This window comes from Alnus glutinosa, chromosome 12, assembly GCF_958979055.1.
Source record: "Alnus glutinosa chromosome 12, dhAlnGlut1.1, whole genome shotgun sequence".
Lineage (NCBI taxonomy): Eukaryota > Viridiplantae > Streptophyta > Magnoliopsida > Fagales > Betulaceae > Alnus > Alnus glutinosa.
In genome coordinates, this window is record NC_084897.1 from 1,764,463 (window position 1) to 1,782,807 (window position 18,345).

At 37.8% G+C, this 18,345-nt stretch overlaps 2 protein-coding genes and 1 non-coding gene across 3 annotated transcripts; all 3 read left to right on the forward strand.

Annotated features, from left to right (window-relative positions):
- The first annotated feature begins 887 nt into the window (after window positions 1–887).
- On the forward strand, window positions 888–2,420 carry LOC133851484 (uncharacterized). Its single transcript, XM_062287921.1, has 3 exons — window positions 888–1,103; window positions 1,594–1,825; window positions 1,921–2,420. Exons 1-3 carry the CDS (start codon window positions 888–890, stop codon window positions 2,418–2,420), a joined length of 948 nt encoding a protein of 315 aa, XP_062143905.1.
- A 6,182-nt stretch (window positions 2,421–8,602) lies between these two features.
- TRNAH-GUG (transfer RNA histidin (anticodon GUG)) lies at window positions 8,603–8,674 on the forward strand. The gene has a single exon. It is a non-coding gene; the product is annotated as a tRNA-His (tRNA).
- A 141-nt stretch (window positions 8,675–8,815) lies between these two features.
- LOC133883100 (DNA replication licensing factor MCM7) lies at window positions 8,816–16,676 on the forward strand. The gene is made up of 15 exons (XM_062322310.1): window positions 8,816–8,988; window positions 9,054–9,121; window positions 9,450–9,509; window positions 9,633–9,856; window positions 10,333–10,510; window positions 10,798–10,920; window positions 11,094–11,183; window positions 11,665–11,807; window positions 12,105–12,282; window positions 12,606–12,797; window positions 13,091–13,263; window positions 13,431–13,634; window positions 14,848–15,013; window positions 15,460–15,681; window positions 16,277–16,676. The coding sequence occupies exons 1-15, from the start codon at window positions 8,949–8,951 to the stop codon at window positions 16,379–16,381; spliced, it is 2,166 nt and encodes a 721-aa protein (XP_062178294.1). The 5' UTR covers window positions 8,816–8,948; the 3' UTR covers window positions 16,382–16,676.
- The last annotated feature ends 1,669 nt before the right edge of the window (window positions 16,677–18,345 follow it).

Below are 18,345 nucleotides of genomic sequence, written 5' to 3' on the forward strand. Positions count from 1 at the left end.
ATTTCACAACTGCACTTAACATTATTTGACAACCTCAGTCACCATGTTGTGCAGAAATTCGAGCCTAAAAAATATTACAGATTCAAGAAGGGTGGACCCCCGAACTACGCAAAATTGAATGACCTCTTCACGGGGACGCGAGCTACAGGGCAGTTTAGGCATGCCAGCACTATGGACCCGCCAAACGATGACAATGTCGCCGTGTTCAACCTCAATACTGTCTCACCGGCAGTAATTGATCTCACAGAGCCACAACGGCCTCCACCGCGCATTCACAAAAACAAAGGTAAAAGGGTTGCATCCCCGACAAGCAACTCACCAAGGTCGAGCAAGCGGGGGTCCAAAGGTGAGGAGATAATGGTAGGTCTGACCAACACTTTCTATGAGATTCGGGACCAGTTGCAGAGTACCATGATCAAAAGCTCGACAGCCAGTTCCGTGGGGAATGTCTACCCCGACACCGGTCGTCCTCGAGATTAGGTAATTGAGGCAATGACCCAAATGAACTCACTATCCGGTCAGATGGGGTTGTCTACAAATGTGCAATTGAGAGCGTGTACTGCCTTGAAGGGGACTCATGTGGCGAAGGTGTTCATGCACATGACACTTGCAGTTCAGAGAGCCTGGCTTATGAGTTTTGTTTTACTTGACGATAATTAGTATAATTGACTATGTTTATGTGGGGAGGGCACCAGACTTCGTATATTTATGTTTTTATTTATACACGGACTTCGTATATTTATGTTTTTATTTATGCACAGACTTATGAATGTTTGCGTAGAAGATATTTAAATTATGAATTTGCAGTGTAATGATGAGTATGTTCATCGTACTCAATTTTTGGAGCTTTGATGCAGGTGGTATAATTCAATATAATAGTACTCAACATGGATGGCAGTGGAACGTCTGGTATGAACTCAGACTATGAAAACTGGGGTGATACCCCTGACGACCCCCAATATTGTGCCACTGAAGTACCTGACAATGAGTATGACGAGGAAACGAACACGGAACCAGACTATGCTGAAATCTTGAATCTTTTCGAGAGTCTATTTAGGGTGATTGAAGAACTTCACTTTAACATACAACAAGCTTCTCGAATTGTGCGTATTCCGCAACGCACGTCCCCTTTGACGGGTCATATGTGGATCTATTGGGTCCTGACGAACCCCAACCGTACTACATGCTATGAGCACTTCCGAATGTATCCCTGTACCTTCATGAAGCTATGCAGCACATTAAAAAATAATGGCTATCTAGGGAATAGCCGATATGTTAAGATCACTGAGAAAGTAGCAGCATTTCTCTTAGTTGTTTGCTAAGCGCACTCGCAGAGGAGTGTGGCCGACAGGCTGCAAAGATCGACTCACACCATAAGCACATATGTTGGGCAAGTATGTAAAGCCTTATGTAGATTGGGCAATACGTTGATACAACCGTGTGCCACCGAGATGCCTCACCCATACGTTGCCCGTGACAGGCGATGCTACCCCTAGTTTAAGGTGCGCAACCTTCTTAATACTCTTGATAAATAACTACATTTTATTTGCTGCAATTGCTATTACTCATCTATACAGTTTTATTTAATTTCAGGATTGCATAGGTTTCATTGATGGTACACATATAATGGCCTGCGTAACCAAGCACAACGTGGTGCCATTTATCGGTCGCAAAAAAACCCCGACACAGAATGTTATGTGCGTGACAGACTTCGACCTTTGCTTCACGTTCATTTGTAGTGGGTGGGAGGGCAGTGCGCACGATTCACGAATTTTCACATCCACTATAAACGATCCCGTGATGCGTTTCCCAACACCGGCCGAAGGTATTATGAAATCAATCTTTTGTTGTTTGTCCAAATTCAATTCTAATGTATTCTTTATAGAATGGAATACTCAAATACAACGCCTAACTTTGCAGGATTTTATTATTTGGTGGATTTTGGATATGCTTGCTCTAAGGGGTTCTTGCCCCCGTACCGCAACGAACGATACCACCTACAAAACTTTCGTGGCGGTGGAGCCCAACATTGGAGGAAGGAAGAGTTGTTTAACCATAGACACTCTTCACTACGATCGGTGGTGGAACGAACTTTTGGGATCTGGAAGAATCGATTTAAGATTTTAGAAAATATGCCACCATACGAAATCCCAGCACAACGTTTAATGGTGATTGCATGTTGCACTGTCCACAACTTCATCCGCAAGGATTGTGCAGACATTGATCCATTATTTAGTTTCGCTCTGCAGGAGATGTACGGTGAATCTTGGATCGATGTATCGCAACGGGCTCTTATGCCAGGTGTATCGTACGTATCACCTGGACAACGACCTGATCAATCCGAGGCTGGCACAAGGTTCATGGGGATGTACCGGAATTCAATGTGTTATGATATGTGGCGCGCGGTTAATGGCGACTAAACCGTAGCAATTTTTTCGCTTGTATTGAATAATGTGAGCTACTACTTTTTGTTTTTGTAGTGAGCATTGTTTAAAATTTGTTGTTGAACTGGTCAAAAAAGTGAGCCTTGGGACAAATTTTTCTCCCGTCTTTTTCTTTTATCATTATTTCTTCAAATCATTATTAATTTTAGATATTTTTTATATAATATTAATACGTTTTTATTATTATTGAAATGAAGAAATCAAGTACAATACAAAGTTCTTTTTCTTTTATTTATTTATTTTAGAAGGTTTTTTTTTTCAATGTTCTATATAAATTAATTCAACTTTATTTCGATCACAAATTTATAATCTAAACCAATTTGTTTTAAGGTTAAACACTTTATTTGCAGTCTTTAATATATATTTTTCACTTCTTCACTTCTTTCAAAAAAATCAAATAAAAAACATTCTCATGTGTGAGTACATTTTTTACACCTCAGTAATAATTTTTTATTACTATTCAAATAAAAAAAAAAATCACTATACAACAAACCCTTTTCAAATAAATATTTCATTACACAATTACTTACCTGAAATCTCCTAGATCATTTCATTAGTATTCATTGCTCTCAAGACCTATACTTTTTGTGTTTTTCAAGATGATAGAATCACTTATAGGAGAGTGATGTGCGGTTGTTGAAATCGAAACTCAATAAGTTGAGCGGATGGGTGAGCTGATGGGTGAGCCAAAGCTCTGCAGCGTATCGCACGGTTGATATGAGAATCGAAAAAGAACTGACCAAAGTGAGGCGTTATGACGCTCTGAAATAGGGTAGGTAACAGGCCGGACTACATTGATGGAGCGTTTGGTTCCCACGTGATTTGAATAGACTGAATGCTATGCTACAGAAGAATCCTTCTGAAGAGATGCTTATTACTTTTAGGGAAGGGGTACACATAGTATTTTGCAGAGAAATACAATTGAAAATATTGGAAGAGGACAAAGGAGACCTTAGCAATGTATGGCCGTTGCACAGGGAAGCTTGAAACTGGAAGATGAAAATGGAAGAGGAAAGATGAAGGAACCATTCGGTGGGTGAGGAAAAAGGAGAAAGACGAAGGACACCGGATTGCTGGTATAGGGATGCAATGTTCTTGGAGGGCAATAATGTCTTTTAAACTGATCTATCATTTGCAGCTTTGGATTTTTTAAAGCAAAAAGAAAAGCTGGATGAACGAGTGGAGGGGCAAAAAATGTCAAAAATAATTTCCAAAAGCTTGCTGAGTGGGCCCGGGGGTGGGGGGAAAATTTGGGGGGAGGGGGAAGGGGGTTTTCAAACAAGGCCTAGATTTTATGGACACCTCAACCGTGTGCACATAGAGGCTTCTTGTAGCTTTTATCTCATCTCTCCCACTTGGACCCATTGGCTTGGCTCTGCTTGGGAGACTTTAATGAAATTGTGCCTCTTTCAGAGAAATGGGGGGGAGCAGCTGTAAGCATTTCTTAGATGGCCGTTTTTAGAGATGCACTTGAGGCATGTAACTTGGGAGACTGGGATATAAAGGATCAAAGTACACTTGGTGTAACAAAAGAGGTTTGGGTGACTTCATCAAGGAAAGACTCGATAGAGCTCTTGCTACTCATGACTGGTGCAGTCATTTTCTGGAGGTGGTGGTTGAGATTTTGCTGCTAGGAGTTCTGATCATTAACCGTTGTGGATTTGATTTTGCCCTCCTGCCCACACAGTTGGTCCTCGATGAATTCAATTTGAAGCGGCCTAGAATTTGGATGCTGCATGTGCGAAAGTGGTGAAAGAGGGATGGACTAAGGACTGGGAAGGAGACTTCTGCCTACAACAAGCTAAGACACGACTTGAACAATGTAAACAAATGTCTCACAGCTTGGGAGCTCGGCCTATTTTGGTGGTGCTGATCGAACCATCAAAACTTTTACTTCACGGCTTGAAGGCTTGCAAATGTATGAAAGCACAGAACAACATACCACTATTAATTAACTCTAGCAAGGGATCAACCAATTACTGGAGATGGAGGACGTTCGTTGGAAGCAAATAGCAAAACAGAATTGGTACATGCATGGAGATCGCAACACTTAGTATTTCCATGCATGGGCCAACCAGAGAAGAAGAAACAACAAGATCATCCACATCATAGATGCTTACCACAACATCTGGAATAAACACGATGATATAGGAGGTGCTTTTACAGCTTATTTTCAAAGCCTTTTCTCTACTGGCAACCCCGTGGGTGTGGATGCTTGCCTATCGGCTATGGGCACAGTTGTTACAAGTGATATGAATCATAAGCTCCTAAGCCCTTTCACTGATGCAGAGGCAGACATGGCACTTTCACATATGTATCCTCTGAAAGCACCAGGACCTAATGACTATGGAGCATGTTTTTTTCAATTTCACTGGGGAATTGTCGGTCCAAATGTGAGGCAAGTAGTGCTAAATTTTATGAATTTAGGTATTTTTTATAGTTCTATCAATTATACTTACCTTGCACTGATACCTAAAAATGCAAATGCTTATAGTGTTGGGGATTACCGTCTTATAAGTCTTTACAATGCTTTGTACAAAATCATTGCAAAGGTTCTTGCTAACAATTTGAAACAGGTTTTGCCTATGGTTATTTCTCAACAGCAAAGCGCTTTCCTCCTTGGGCCCTTGATCACTGACAACATTCTAGTTGCTTATGAGGCTTTTCACACCATGGAAACTCGGACGAAAAGGGAAGAATGGGTACATGGCCCTAAAGCTCGATATGAGCAAAGTCTACAATAGAGTAGAGTGGAGTTTTCTCGAAGCTGTCATACGAAAGTTGGGTTTCACCTAATAATGGATTACCTTGCTCATGACCTATGTCAAATCAGCAACTTACTCTGTATTGGTTAATACGGTCGCTTATGGTCATATTATTCCCTCTAGGGGTCTTTGACAGGGGGATCCCCTTTCACCATATCACCATATCTTTTTCTCCTGTGTGCATAAGGGTTGAGTTATCTGTTGAAGCAAGCAGAAGTGGAGGGCAGGATCACGGGGGTACCAATTGCTTCGAGAGGTTTCAAACTCAGCCACCTGTTTTTTGCGGATGACAACCTTCTGTTCTGCCGAGCCAATTTTGAGGAATGGAGACAAATTCAACAGGTGCTTCAAGTGTATGAAGGAGCCTCGCGTCGGAAGCTCAATTATGAGAATACAACTATCTTGTATAGCAGAAATACAAGGAAGGAGTTCAGGGATTACATCAATTTTGTGACAGGAGTTTCAACAATTAAGTGCTTCGAGAAGTATTTGGGTTTGCCTGCTTTGGTAGGTCAATCCAAACTTAAAACTTTTGCAGAAATCCAAGGAATGGTGAGTAAAAAGCTTGGCGGGTGGAAGGAAAAGTTTATCTCTAAAGCTGGGAAATAAGTTCTTCTCAAGGTCGTCATCAAAGTCATTCCAACATACTACATGAGTGTTTTATCTCTTCCAAAAATACTATGCAAGAATTTGAACTCCCTCATATGCAAATTTTGGTGGGGTGCTCCTAATCAAGATAAAATGACCTCTTGGATGAGTTTGACAGAGTTGGGTAGGTCCAAACTTGAGGGGGGTATGGGGTTCGGAGAGTTGGAAACTTTCAACTTAGCTTTATTAGCATGGTGGAAAATACTACAAAATTCGAATTCCTTGGTGGCAAAAGTTTTAAAATAGAAGTATTTTCCAGGAACTCAGTTTTTGAAAGCCAAGGTGGGAAGGCGGCCCTCATTTGCCTGAAAGAGTATTTGTTAAGCTAGGAAATTGTTGGAGGAATGACTGGTGTGGCGAGTTGGAAATGGTGAGCAAATTCAAATTTGGGATGATAAGTGGCTTCACAACACTACTTCACATCAGATCCAATCGTCGATCAATGAATTGGACTCCACTGCCAAAGTATCAACTCTTATTGAACCGTCCTCAGGTTGGTGAAATTTTCAGCTTGTTCACTCCAATTTCAACAGAGAGGAAGCTGAGAAGATCTGTAGTATGTTGATTAGTCCTCTTAGAGGCCCCGGACGACTCGTCTGGATGGGTTTAACTAGTGGCCAATTTTCGGTTAAAAGCGCATCCACATGGAGATGGACAAACGAGACCAAATGTGGGTGAGTACTCAGCACCTTTGGATCATAGGAACTTTTGGAGGGCAGTATGAAAGATGCAAGTCCCAGGGGTGGCAAAGCATTTTATATGGAAGGTATGCAATAATATCCTCCCAACAAAGGTGAACTTAGTCAAGAGGAAAATTATGGATGATCCCTTATGCCCCATCTGTCAGCATGAACCCGATACCATAGTGCACATTTTGTGGAGCTGCAGCTATTCCATGAGTGTGTGGCAGGAAGCTCATAGGGGGATAGAGAAGCTGGCACTTGAGGCTTATGATGGCAAGAACATTTTTCAGCAATTACAAACCAGACTAGAAGAGGAGGAGTTCATCACAACCCTTATGTTAGCTTGACAATTGTGGCTAAGGAGAAATCTTTTGTTTTTGAATGAACCTTTGCCTCCCCGCAACAACTGATCATCTAGACAAAGGAGGCAATGGAGCTATATAAGAAGGTGCATGAACGTGATAATTCTTTAGTAAGGCGCTCGACATAAGTTAAGAAGGGGAAGATGACAAGGTCCGGACAAAACCTCCAGAGGGCTATGTCAAGATAAATTGGGATGCTTCAATTGATAAAAGCATAAAGAGGATGAGATTGGGCGGTTTGGCTCGAAACAGTAGGGATGAGGTTGTTGCAGCCTTCTCCTCTTCTATCCCTTATGTTCAGGACCTCGATGCGGTAGAGGCAGTAGCAGCGTGGTGGGCAATAACTTTTTGTTGTGATAGAGGCATCCAACGGGTTATTCTGGAGGGTGACTCTCTGCATGTGGTGGAGGCTCTTCGTGAAGATGATCGATGATGGCAGCGGTTTGGCCAACTTATTGAGGATTCCAGGATATTGCTGCAAAGTTTGCAATCTTCTAATGTTCGTCATGTAAGGAGAGAAGCCAATAGAGCTGCTCATCTTTTAGCTAAAAATACGTTAATGTCTATGGAAGTTACAGTCTGGATCGGGGATTATCCTTCATTTATTCAAAGTATGTATTTGCTGAGTAAGGTTCTTATACTTGATATGGAATATAAGATAATTTTCTAAATAGATAAATAAAATTGTTTTGATCATTTTTATAATGAGTAAGCTCCACATCAGCTAGTAAGACTCCCATTTATAAAACTTTAGGTACAAGTAGCATTTATTGACAACAATAACAAAGACTCTTTGTTGGGAACTTTAGGATTCAAGTAGGGATCTTTGGCAATGATATACCTTGGAATTATAAAATTAAATATCTCATTGAAAAGACAATTTATGTCTAATTATCAAAATATTATATAATAAAAAAATATGTATATATAAACTATGATTTATAAGTTGTATATATTTCCCTTTTATTATTTTTGCAAAACTGAAACAATTATCTCTGACTATTGGATATATTCTTTTTGGTATGGGAATTAAACTATTTTCTTAAAAAAATAACATCACAAAGTATATACACTAAAGAGTTAATATTATACCGTGGACATTTTCTCAAATTTTAATTACAGTTTTAAAATTAAATGGTAAGGATTTTGTTCTATCAATATTTATTAAAATAATAAAAAAATATTAATTACTAAGATGGTAAATATTGATTTAATGGAACTAAATGTTGATATAACAAAATCTCAACTATTTAATTTAAAAACAATGATTAATATTTGAGAAAATCTACAAGTCATAATGGCCTAAAACTTTTAGAGAATCTTCATCCTTAAAAAAAAAAGAAAAAAAAGAGAAAAAAAGAAAAAACTGAAAACAATAAGAATTACATAAGCTAAAAAGTAAAAACTACATTTTTATCTCACTATTATCTTGTATTGTTGATGAGGTAATACCGTAATACCAATTAGTCATTGAATTTTTTATTAACATGAGTTGATTGACACTCCTATATCAACCGATAAAATAATAATAAAATAAAAGTGTAGTTTACTTTCCTCTTTAAAAATGTTTTAAAAAAAATCGCATAAATTTACTCTTTAGCCTTCGCAATTGGACAGGCATACTAGTTGATACCACTTCATACGAGAATAAAGTATCTAAAACAGTTAATATTTGCGGATGATATGCCTTATAACACAAAGTGGCTGTAGTTTAGTGGTAAGAATTCCACGTTGTGGCCGTGGAGACCTGGGCTCGAATCCCAGCAGCCACAGTTTTTTTCTCTTGGCTTCACATTTAACTTTTGCACGTTTCCCATTTCTGGACACCACATCCCAAGATTCAATCAGGAGCGTTCATCACTGTCGAAGCACCTCCATCATAGTATATGGCATGTTACACCGCATCACTGACACTTGCTTTGCCCGCTCATTTTCCCGCCAAGTTCTTCATCATTTTGCCGCCAAATCTCCATCCCCATCACTCTCCCTCTCTTTCTCTGTCTCACTATCTCTCTCTCTCTCTCTCTCTCTCTCTCCAGGTAAACCATGAGCCTGACGAAGGACCTCGATTTCAACACAGACAAAGGTAACCCTTCCGATTCTCTCTCTCTGTGATTGATATTTCTTAATTATTCGACTTCATTTTCGCAGTTCTGGCGAAGGAGTTCCTTTCGAACTTCGCAGATGCAAATGGAGAGGCGAAGTACATCAACATCCTTGTAAACCCCCCACCCTCCCTCTCTTTTCATTTTATTTTTTTATTTTTTGTTTCTCCGAATAGGCGAATCGAAAGCCCTAGATCTCCGTTTGGCTGCTGGGGAAAAAAACGAAGCAGAACAACGAAACCGAGATCTCCGGTCTCAGATTTGTCTCTATCTCGAAGTAGGAGCACAAAAAGGCCTCGGCATTGTTGGCCATATTATATGATAATAATAGATTAATATCATTCACTGAGCTGCCTCAGCAACCGAATGGAGCTCGTTAATAAATATAAGTTTAGCAGTTTGTTTGGCACCAAAATTAACCCTGATTTTCTTCCCATTTCAGCAAGAAGTTGCGAACCGGAGAATCCGAGCAATCCAGATTGATCTCGAGGACTTATTTAATGTAAAATTCTCTACCTATTTTCCTTTTTCATTGTGAAATTATTCGATCGTTGCTCGTTTGATTTAAAAAACCCTAATTTTCCTTCTGTTTTTCATTCTCTCTCTCTCTCTCTCTCGCTCTCAGTACAAGGACTTGGATGAGGAATTTCTCAGACGCATTACTGAGAATACCCGACGTTATATTGGGATTTTTTCTGATGCGATTGATGAGCTGATGCCGGAGCCCACGGAGGCCTTTACGGATGATGATCATGACATATTGATGACACAAAGGTCTGATGAAGGGCCAGAGAATATAGACGGTTCTGATCCGCATCAAAAGATGCCTCCGGAAATCAAACGCTACTTGTGAGTTCAAAGGCGATTGTCCAATCATTTTCTACTTGATCATTACTTAAATTCTTTAGCATATAGAAATCCGTAGCTATTGTGTGCAAATGGAGAAATTGTTATTGCTTGAGTATTATCTGAGGATAGAATTTGCAGTAAGGATGTAGTATCTGTGTTTCAATACTGGTGAAACTATCCCGATTCAATTATTTAGTCTATTAGTTGTTTGGCTTACATAACTAATGACCGATTACTTGAAGCCAAATTTGTCATAATTGGAGTATTTTCAGTGTTCTTTGATTAATAGAGGTGGGTAAGCTCTAATTCTATTTTGGGTTTGTGAGCTTTTTGTATTTTGAATATAATTGTTATTTCAATACAAGTGACGTCTTGGATTAATATATGGTATCGGTACTATGCTTCTGATTGCTATATAAACTATTCTACGGTGAATATCGGTGATGTGGTTAATTGCTGGTTCGTTTGTGATCCAGTGAAGTTTATATAAGAGCATCTTCAAAGGGACGACCATTTACCATTAGGGACGTCAAGGCTTCATACATTGGCCAACTTGTGAGGATATCTGGTATTGTCACACGATGTTCAGATGTTAAACCCCTAATGCAGGTAGCCGTTTATACGTGTGAAGATTGTGGTTTTGAAATTTACCAGGTAATTTTGTTTTACCACATAATTTAGTTCTATTATACAGTATCATATTGGCATGATATCGTGAGGGTGTCACATGTCTGTATATTCCCCTTCCACCGATAAATTTTCTTCTATTTGAAATTCTAAAACTGTCACATCCAACCCAAACATTTACAGAATCGTTCTTTCTTTTCCATTGCTTTTTAATGTTTCAGAGTATTGTGAACTTTAAATGCCACTTGGCTCTTTTTGTTTGTACACTGCTTTAGTTGATTCATTTGTTCTTTTTTTTTTTTTGTGCCATACAGGAAGTAACTGCTCGAGTTTTCATGCCCCTATTTGAGTGTCCATCCAACCGCTGTGTAACAAATAGAACAAAGGGGAACCTTATCTTGCAACTCAGGGCATCAAAGTTTTTGAAGTTTCAAGAGGTTTCTACTTAACAATCATTCAGTCAATAAAAGGAGAAAAATCATGTTAGCAAGCAGGCATTCTATGTGCATGATTTTCTATTATAACACAAATGCACTTTTTTTTGGTCTTCTCATTTGATAATTTTGTTTCCCTTTCCTGATGATACCGTTGTGACATGGTCCAATTGCAGGCCAAAATTCAAGAGTTAGCTGAACATGTCCCAAAAGGCCACATTCCACGGACAATGACAGTCCATTTGAGGGGAGAACTCACAAGAAAGGTTGATTTTCTTTATGTCAATTTCCATGAACTCCTTTCGAGGAGGGTTTTTTTATTTTTTTATTATTATAATTTTTTATTTTTACTTTGTAAAGCCAATAAAACAATTTCAACCTCCGCAGCTGATATTGACGTCGTTAATCTATCATCATTTTTCATAACGGTGTGAATGGTGAAACAAGTTTTGGTCCAAACCATAACTTAAGTATTAGGTGAAAATATTGCAGAGGAGATTTGAATTGACCACTGTTATAAGCAAATGTAGAAATTAGTGGAAAGATAGAAATTAGTGAACATGAAGTGGTGAGAGAAATTTCAGTTTTCAACTTTGCATCCTTTGCTTACAGTGAATATTTTCATTTGTTCCTTTCAGAAAATGCGTAGTAGCAGATATTGATTTCCTGCTTCTTTTCAAGTTTTAGTGTTGTATGCTGATAATTTATTTACATTTTTTACCTGTACCTTTTTTTGAACATTATCAGGTAGCTCCAGGTGATGTTATTGAGTTGTCTGGGATTTTTCTCCCTATTCCATACACTGGTTTTAGAGCAATGCGTGCTGGCTTAGTTGCAGATACTTACTTAGAGGCCATGTCTGTCACACATTTCAAGAAAAAATACGAGGAGTAAGCCATTACTAGTTCTCAGTTTTATTTTCGTTCCTTTTCAGTTCTCAGTTACCTGAAGGCACTTAATGATTTCAACAACTTACCCTTAGTCATCCTTCCAAATTTCCCTTTACCCGTCATTTTTTACTGTATCCAGCTCAATAATTTTCACCTTCTCTCCGTCTACCATCTCCAATTATAGATATATTCTTCATGGCATTTTCTGCTAAAGTTGAGCTGTTTTTTATCTGCTAAGATAACTTTCGCAATGGGAGAACAAAAGACTTCTGTGTACTCAGTTTTATTATGCTGCAGTTATGAACTCAGAGGAGATGAGGAAGAACAAATTGCACGTTTAGCTGAGGATGGTGATATTTATAATAAGCTGTCCCGATCATTGGCACCTGAAATTTTTGGACATGAAGACATCAAAAAAGCTCTACTTCTTCTCCTTGTGGGTGCTCCTCACCGGAAGTTGAAAGATGGAATGAAGGTAAATGAATTATGTCACCAGCTACTTAAAATAGCCAACTTGGAGGCTATATGCTCCTTTATCGTTTTCACAAGCATTACGAGATTACCATTCTTCTTCCCCTTACCCACTCCCAGCCCTCTGTGACCTGGCTTATATGGTCCCACTCTATTGTTATTCGAATTAAGTATATTCATGCTATATACATATGAGAAAGTTTTTTTTTTTTTTTTTTTTTTTTTTTTTTTTTTTTCTGGCAAGTAACATATGACATGCTAACAAATCATGCTGTATTATTTGTATAAATAGACTAGAAAAAGTTGTGATATCTTCCTTCATCACAGATTAGGGGAGATTTACATATATGTTTGATGGGGGATCCTGGTGTTGCAAAGAGTCAACTTCTTAAGCACATAATTAGTGTAGCACCCAGGGGAGTGTATACTACTGGCAAAGGAAGCAGTGGAGTTGGTCTAACTGCTGCTGTTCAGAAAGATCCAGTAACAAATGAGTTCGTTCTGGAAGGAGGAGCATTGGTGAGACAACTTTCTTCTTTCATTCCATCTTAGTTGTCACTCATATTAAACTCATACTAGCCTTAGATAGCATAGAAAACTCTGAATATTTGGCATACATGCATAGTATCTGAAATATATGTATAGTATCCAAAAATGGTGCCTTTTGCTGTTAGTACTTTTTAATATGAGACAGGAAATATGTGATGGTTTCATTAAAACAACTAAAGCATTCAGACATCATCATGTTCTCCTATCTAGTTGTTTTTCAAGGATTTCTGTGATTCAATACAGAAGCATTGACTACATTTCAGGTGCTAGCGGATATGGGCATATGTGCTATTGATGAGTTTGATAAGATGGATGAATCAGATAGAACAGCCATACACGAAGTTATGGAGCAGCAGACTGTCAGCATTGCCAAGGCTGGAATCACTACATCTCTGAATGCAAGAACTGCTGTTCTTGCTGCAGCTAATCCAGCATGGTACAAATCTTTCTTCTGTTTCTCAAAGTCATTTTTTTTACTGTTTCTCTTATTTTACTACACCTGCTCTTATAGATTTTTCTACTGTAAACAGAACATCTAATTATTGTTATATAAATAAACTAGTCTGTATGCAAACACTTACGGTAGTTCATATTTTGCTGAAGGGGAAGATATGACCTACGTAGAACTCCAGCTGAAAACATTAATCTTCCTCCAGCCCTTCTATCAAGATTTGACCTCATGTGGTTGATTCTGGATCGAGCAGATATGGATAATGATCTTGAAATGGCTAGGCATATTGTCTATGTGCACCAGAATAAAGAATCTCCTGCTCTTGGGTTCACTCCACTTGAGCCATCTGTTCTTCGGTATGTCTCACAGCTGATTTTGTGATGAAAACAAAGTGATGACCGAAAATCTTAGGAATGATTTGCTTCCGATGTATCTGCCTGATTAAATAACTGTTTTTACATTATTTCTAGCATGTAAATTATGCTACAAAATCTTTTTGATGCATCCATGCATCTTGCTTTTCATGCCTCCCTATAATTACCACTTGTGTCGATGCTTATAAATCTGCATGTATTTTGTTTCTTTGATTGTAAAGCTGCTTGCCTTTTAAACTGTAGCCAAGTTAACTATAATGGTTGACAATGTTGTGTAAAGGCATACCAGTAAACATGCTTCTTACCATTAATTCTCCTTGTAAAGCTACATCGGTTAGATCTTTGTATTGTGTGTTTAGCCCTCCCGTGGGTTTTTTTTTCGCTTGAAAGAGCATTTGGAGAAATAAGGCCCCTCTAAGAGTGGCTTTCTTTGTTTGGACAATAGCGTTAGGAAAGATCTTGGCCTTGGATAACCTGAACAAGAGGCATGTCATTGTGGGACTAGTGTTGCATGTGCAAGAAAAGCTGAGAATTCATCGACCATCTTCTGCTTTGCTGCGATGTAGCTAGAGTTTTGTGGGTATTTTTGTTTAGTCTTTTTGTGGGTAGAGTGGGTCATGCCACAACGGGTGGTGGAGTTGTTGGTGTGTTAGAGGAGTCAGTTTGGTAGCCATCGTTGCATAGATGTCGGGAGGATGGTTTCAGATGTGGTGTATTTGGAGAGAACAAAATGTCAGAAATTTTAAAAATTGTGTAAGATGGTGGCAGAGTTTTCAAAACTCTTTATGGGTGGATGGTTACTCTACACAGTTCTCGCTTCTCTAATTTTCGAGAATTTCTATATATGTGTTCTTACTCTTCTCCCTAATTGGATGTTACTTTTGTATACTCTTTGTGTACTTCGTTGTGCTCCTTTGCGCCTTCAAAAAAAAAAGAAAGAAGCTACATAGGTTTTTAATTCGAACTTTCTGCTGCCAGCTTCTTCAGTCTTTTTTTTTTGGGTGGCTATATAAGCTGAATTCATGTGTGTAACTCAGGGTACAAGTTGACTACCTCAAGTGTGGCTCTAATAGAAATGTCTACTCTAATTGTTCTTATCAAAAGAAATGTCTACTCTAATAGTTTATTTTGTCTATTTGTTATTAGTTACATGTATAACTCTTACCATAGAAGTGTTTTTTCCCTTTTTCTCTAGTGCTTACATTTCGGCAGCAAGAAGAGTGTCTCCCTGTGTCCCACGGGAACTGGAGGAGTATCTTGCTAGTGCCTATTCAAGCATTCGGCAAGAAGAAGCTAAATCTAATACTCCCCATTCCTATACAACTGTCAGAACTCTGCTCAGCATTCTCCGGATATCAGCTGTAAGTTCTCATTTCATTATTTTACATGGAGACACAGTATATGTTATTTGTCTGTCAAAATGGAATTAGGCTAGCAGAATATTTGGTCCAGGAGAAAGCAAATTTAGGTCTAGATCTTAGTGTTGTACACTTTTAACTCACGTTTTTCTAGATATGGACTGGGCTAGATGCTCAGGTTAGAAACGTAAGTTATAAATTTGGTTTGCATATATTGTTCATAGCATCTTTCCCTGGCTAGTTGGACAGCTTGTCTGAAAGTTTCATCCCTAGGGTGGAGCAATAGATAATCTGTAAAATACATTCATTTTTTTTTGACAAATACCAGTATGGTCCTTTGATTATACTGATTGAACAAGCTTTTACCTGGTTAGTTGGAAGTGTTGAATTCACCCGTAGGGTCAGGCAAGAGTATAGTTACAGTTGACATTGACTTCATTTGTTTACAGGCACTAGCAAGACTCCGATTCTCTAATACTGTGGCTCAGAGTGATGTGGATGAGGCACTTAGGTTAATGCAGATGTCGAAGTTCTCTTTGTACTCAGATGAGCGTCAGAAATCTGGACTTGATGCTATCTCTGATATCTATTCAATCTTGCGAGATGAAGCTGCTAGGACTAACAGGATGGATGTGAGCTATGCCCATGCACTCAACTGGATTTCTAGGAAGGTTTGTTCCCAGGAAACCAGGGTTGACGCCTGTCTGCCATTGAGTATCTTTTTAGAAAGTGAATTATATGACAAAATAAATTAAAACATAAAATAAAATAAAAAGAGAGAAATATTAACCCAATGAGAAAGTCAATACAGTTTCGTCATGCCATCTAATGGACAGGATGAAATTGAAAAAGGTTACGAATTTTTTTTTTTTTCTCCTTCCCAAGTTTTAAGAAATTGCAGGAGATCTCGAGGGTCGAATTAGTTGGAACAGGGACATTTCTTGTTTTTCTGTCACCGACTGCTACTTGCTAATTAGGTGTGATTGGCAAAGCTATGTTTTTAGATCATTCATTCTTATATATATATATATATATATATATATATATATAAGCATGCACATTGAATATCCCTGACATACAATCTAATTATCTAAATATGTTTGAAACGAAAGGATTTGGGAGTTGTAATGTTCAAACTTTAGGTTCTTCTGTTTCTTAATAGCTATCTTGGATCACAGTAATGCTTCTGTCCCTTGGAAACCAAATCGTATTCTGTCCTCCTGATAACAATTGGGTCTCTGACTGCAAACGTTTCCTTTTGAACAGGGATACAGCGAAGCCCAATTGAAAGAATGTTTGGAGGAATATGCAGCCTTAAATGTGTGGCAGATACACCCCCACACCTTTGACATCCGATTTATTGATGCCTGATGTGCCTTTTCCTTGTATAGAAATGGCCTTTGATCAATCAGCATTTGAAGTTTAGTTGGTGATATTTGGCTTATGTTGTAATTTTGATTCAACAGAATTTCCAATGTACTTTGGATTGTTAGAACTAGCTAGGGTTTCATATTTAAGCATCAGTTGCCAGAGTTAGTACTGTATCGAAACTGGAAGCAGTCGTTAGTTTGCACTGTTAACTAGGCATTAGGCAAAAAGGAATCAAATTTTCATTTGTATGTAACCTAATTCTTCTTTATGATGCAACTTGGGGAATTATGTTTTACCAAGTAGTTTGTGACAGGAGAAAATGAAGCAGTAGAGAGGGCTGACGTATCAACATGTAATTGGAAGGTTTTAAAGCTTTTTTAGCCGCTGACGTGATTTCAATCACATGTTGACACGTATTAAAAAGTCATAAAAAAGTTGTGGGTGTAACATTACTCTTGGTGTATTGTATTGATCTCTCTGTACCATTATGCACCCAATTTCTCCCTGTCAACAAGCTTTCTTCCTCTCTTGGGGAAATAAGTAGAAAACGTTATTGTTCATTAATCTATGATTACATAAGAGTGAAGTTGTTGGTTTTGTGGGATTTTGTTCCTTTTACCCCTTCTCTTTAAAATTATATTTTCATCCTTAACAATGAGTGTAAAAGGCAATTTTTTCCTCGTCCTCCAATTAAAAGCGATTAAAAAAAGGATGTCAAAGAGAGAGGATGGGACATAAAGGGGTATGTCATATTTGTAAATTTTAATACTAGACGTAAGTTAATAATTAAAGCATACGTTTTTTTTTTTTTTTTTTTTTTTGATGAACTAAACATTTATAAACCAAACACACCAAAAGTACACTCGAGAAAATTCTGGAAGAAAAAGTCAATTAGTTAGGAACATACCTCCTAACTAAGACCAACAAAACACACAAAAGCATACGTGTGTTTGTTTATATTTTGTTCAACAAGTTAAATTTGCGTATTATTAATACTAGCTCATAACCCGCGAAATGCATGAAATTGTTAGGAAGAACTCAATTTTTATATATATATAAAATTTGAAACGCTTCTATATTTTAAGACGTTAATGGAGAGAAAGAAAGAGAGACGTGTATTTATTGTAACGTATATAACTATATATGGGGGTTTTTGTTTTCCTATATATGAGTTTCTATATAACATATATAACTCTTGATTTTATATTTGATTTTTTTAAGTAAGTGTATTAACATATATTAAATAGACCGATTCACTACTTACATGACCGGTTTAGTCACAAAAAGGTATGGGTTCATGTCACGTGTCGTCATTCTATATCATTTTAAGAAAGAACTCAGTTTTTATATATGATATAATATGATGCTTATAATTATTTGATTTCTATTGTCATAGAAGTTTATACATTATTTCTAGTGACATGTTTTTTTAAATATAATTTATTAAATTTGACATTTCATGCTTTTAAAATTCATGTGATTTTACGTGGAAATCATATGCTCTAAAAAAAAAAAAAAAAAAAAAGATGATGTTAAATAGATGGAATTAAAAGAATTTGAGGAAAAACTTTCTCCTTATGTTTATTCGAGGTTTGAGATTTAGGAATTTAACAATAAAGGGGGGGACACGATTAAAGTGGCTTTTGGTTTCACCACCTCCTGTCCCAAAAGGGCACAGAATCATAGTAGCGGGTCATGCATAATTACGTGTAGTCTGGCAAAAATTAGTTCACGAAGTAAAGAAAAACACAAGTGGGTGTAACGCATCAAAATAAAATGACAAAGGTAGCCCTCGGCCATCCAAATCATATTTTGACAACTATGCTTGACAGGACACGGGGTGTAACTGTCATTTCGTGTCGGGCGCTCGGATCAGTAAATCCTAGAGCGCCCTAATTCCACACTTCACTTCTTAATTATTTCAATCATTTTAACCCCATTAATCGAATAAAGTTTCTCTCAAT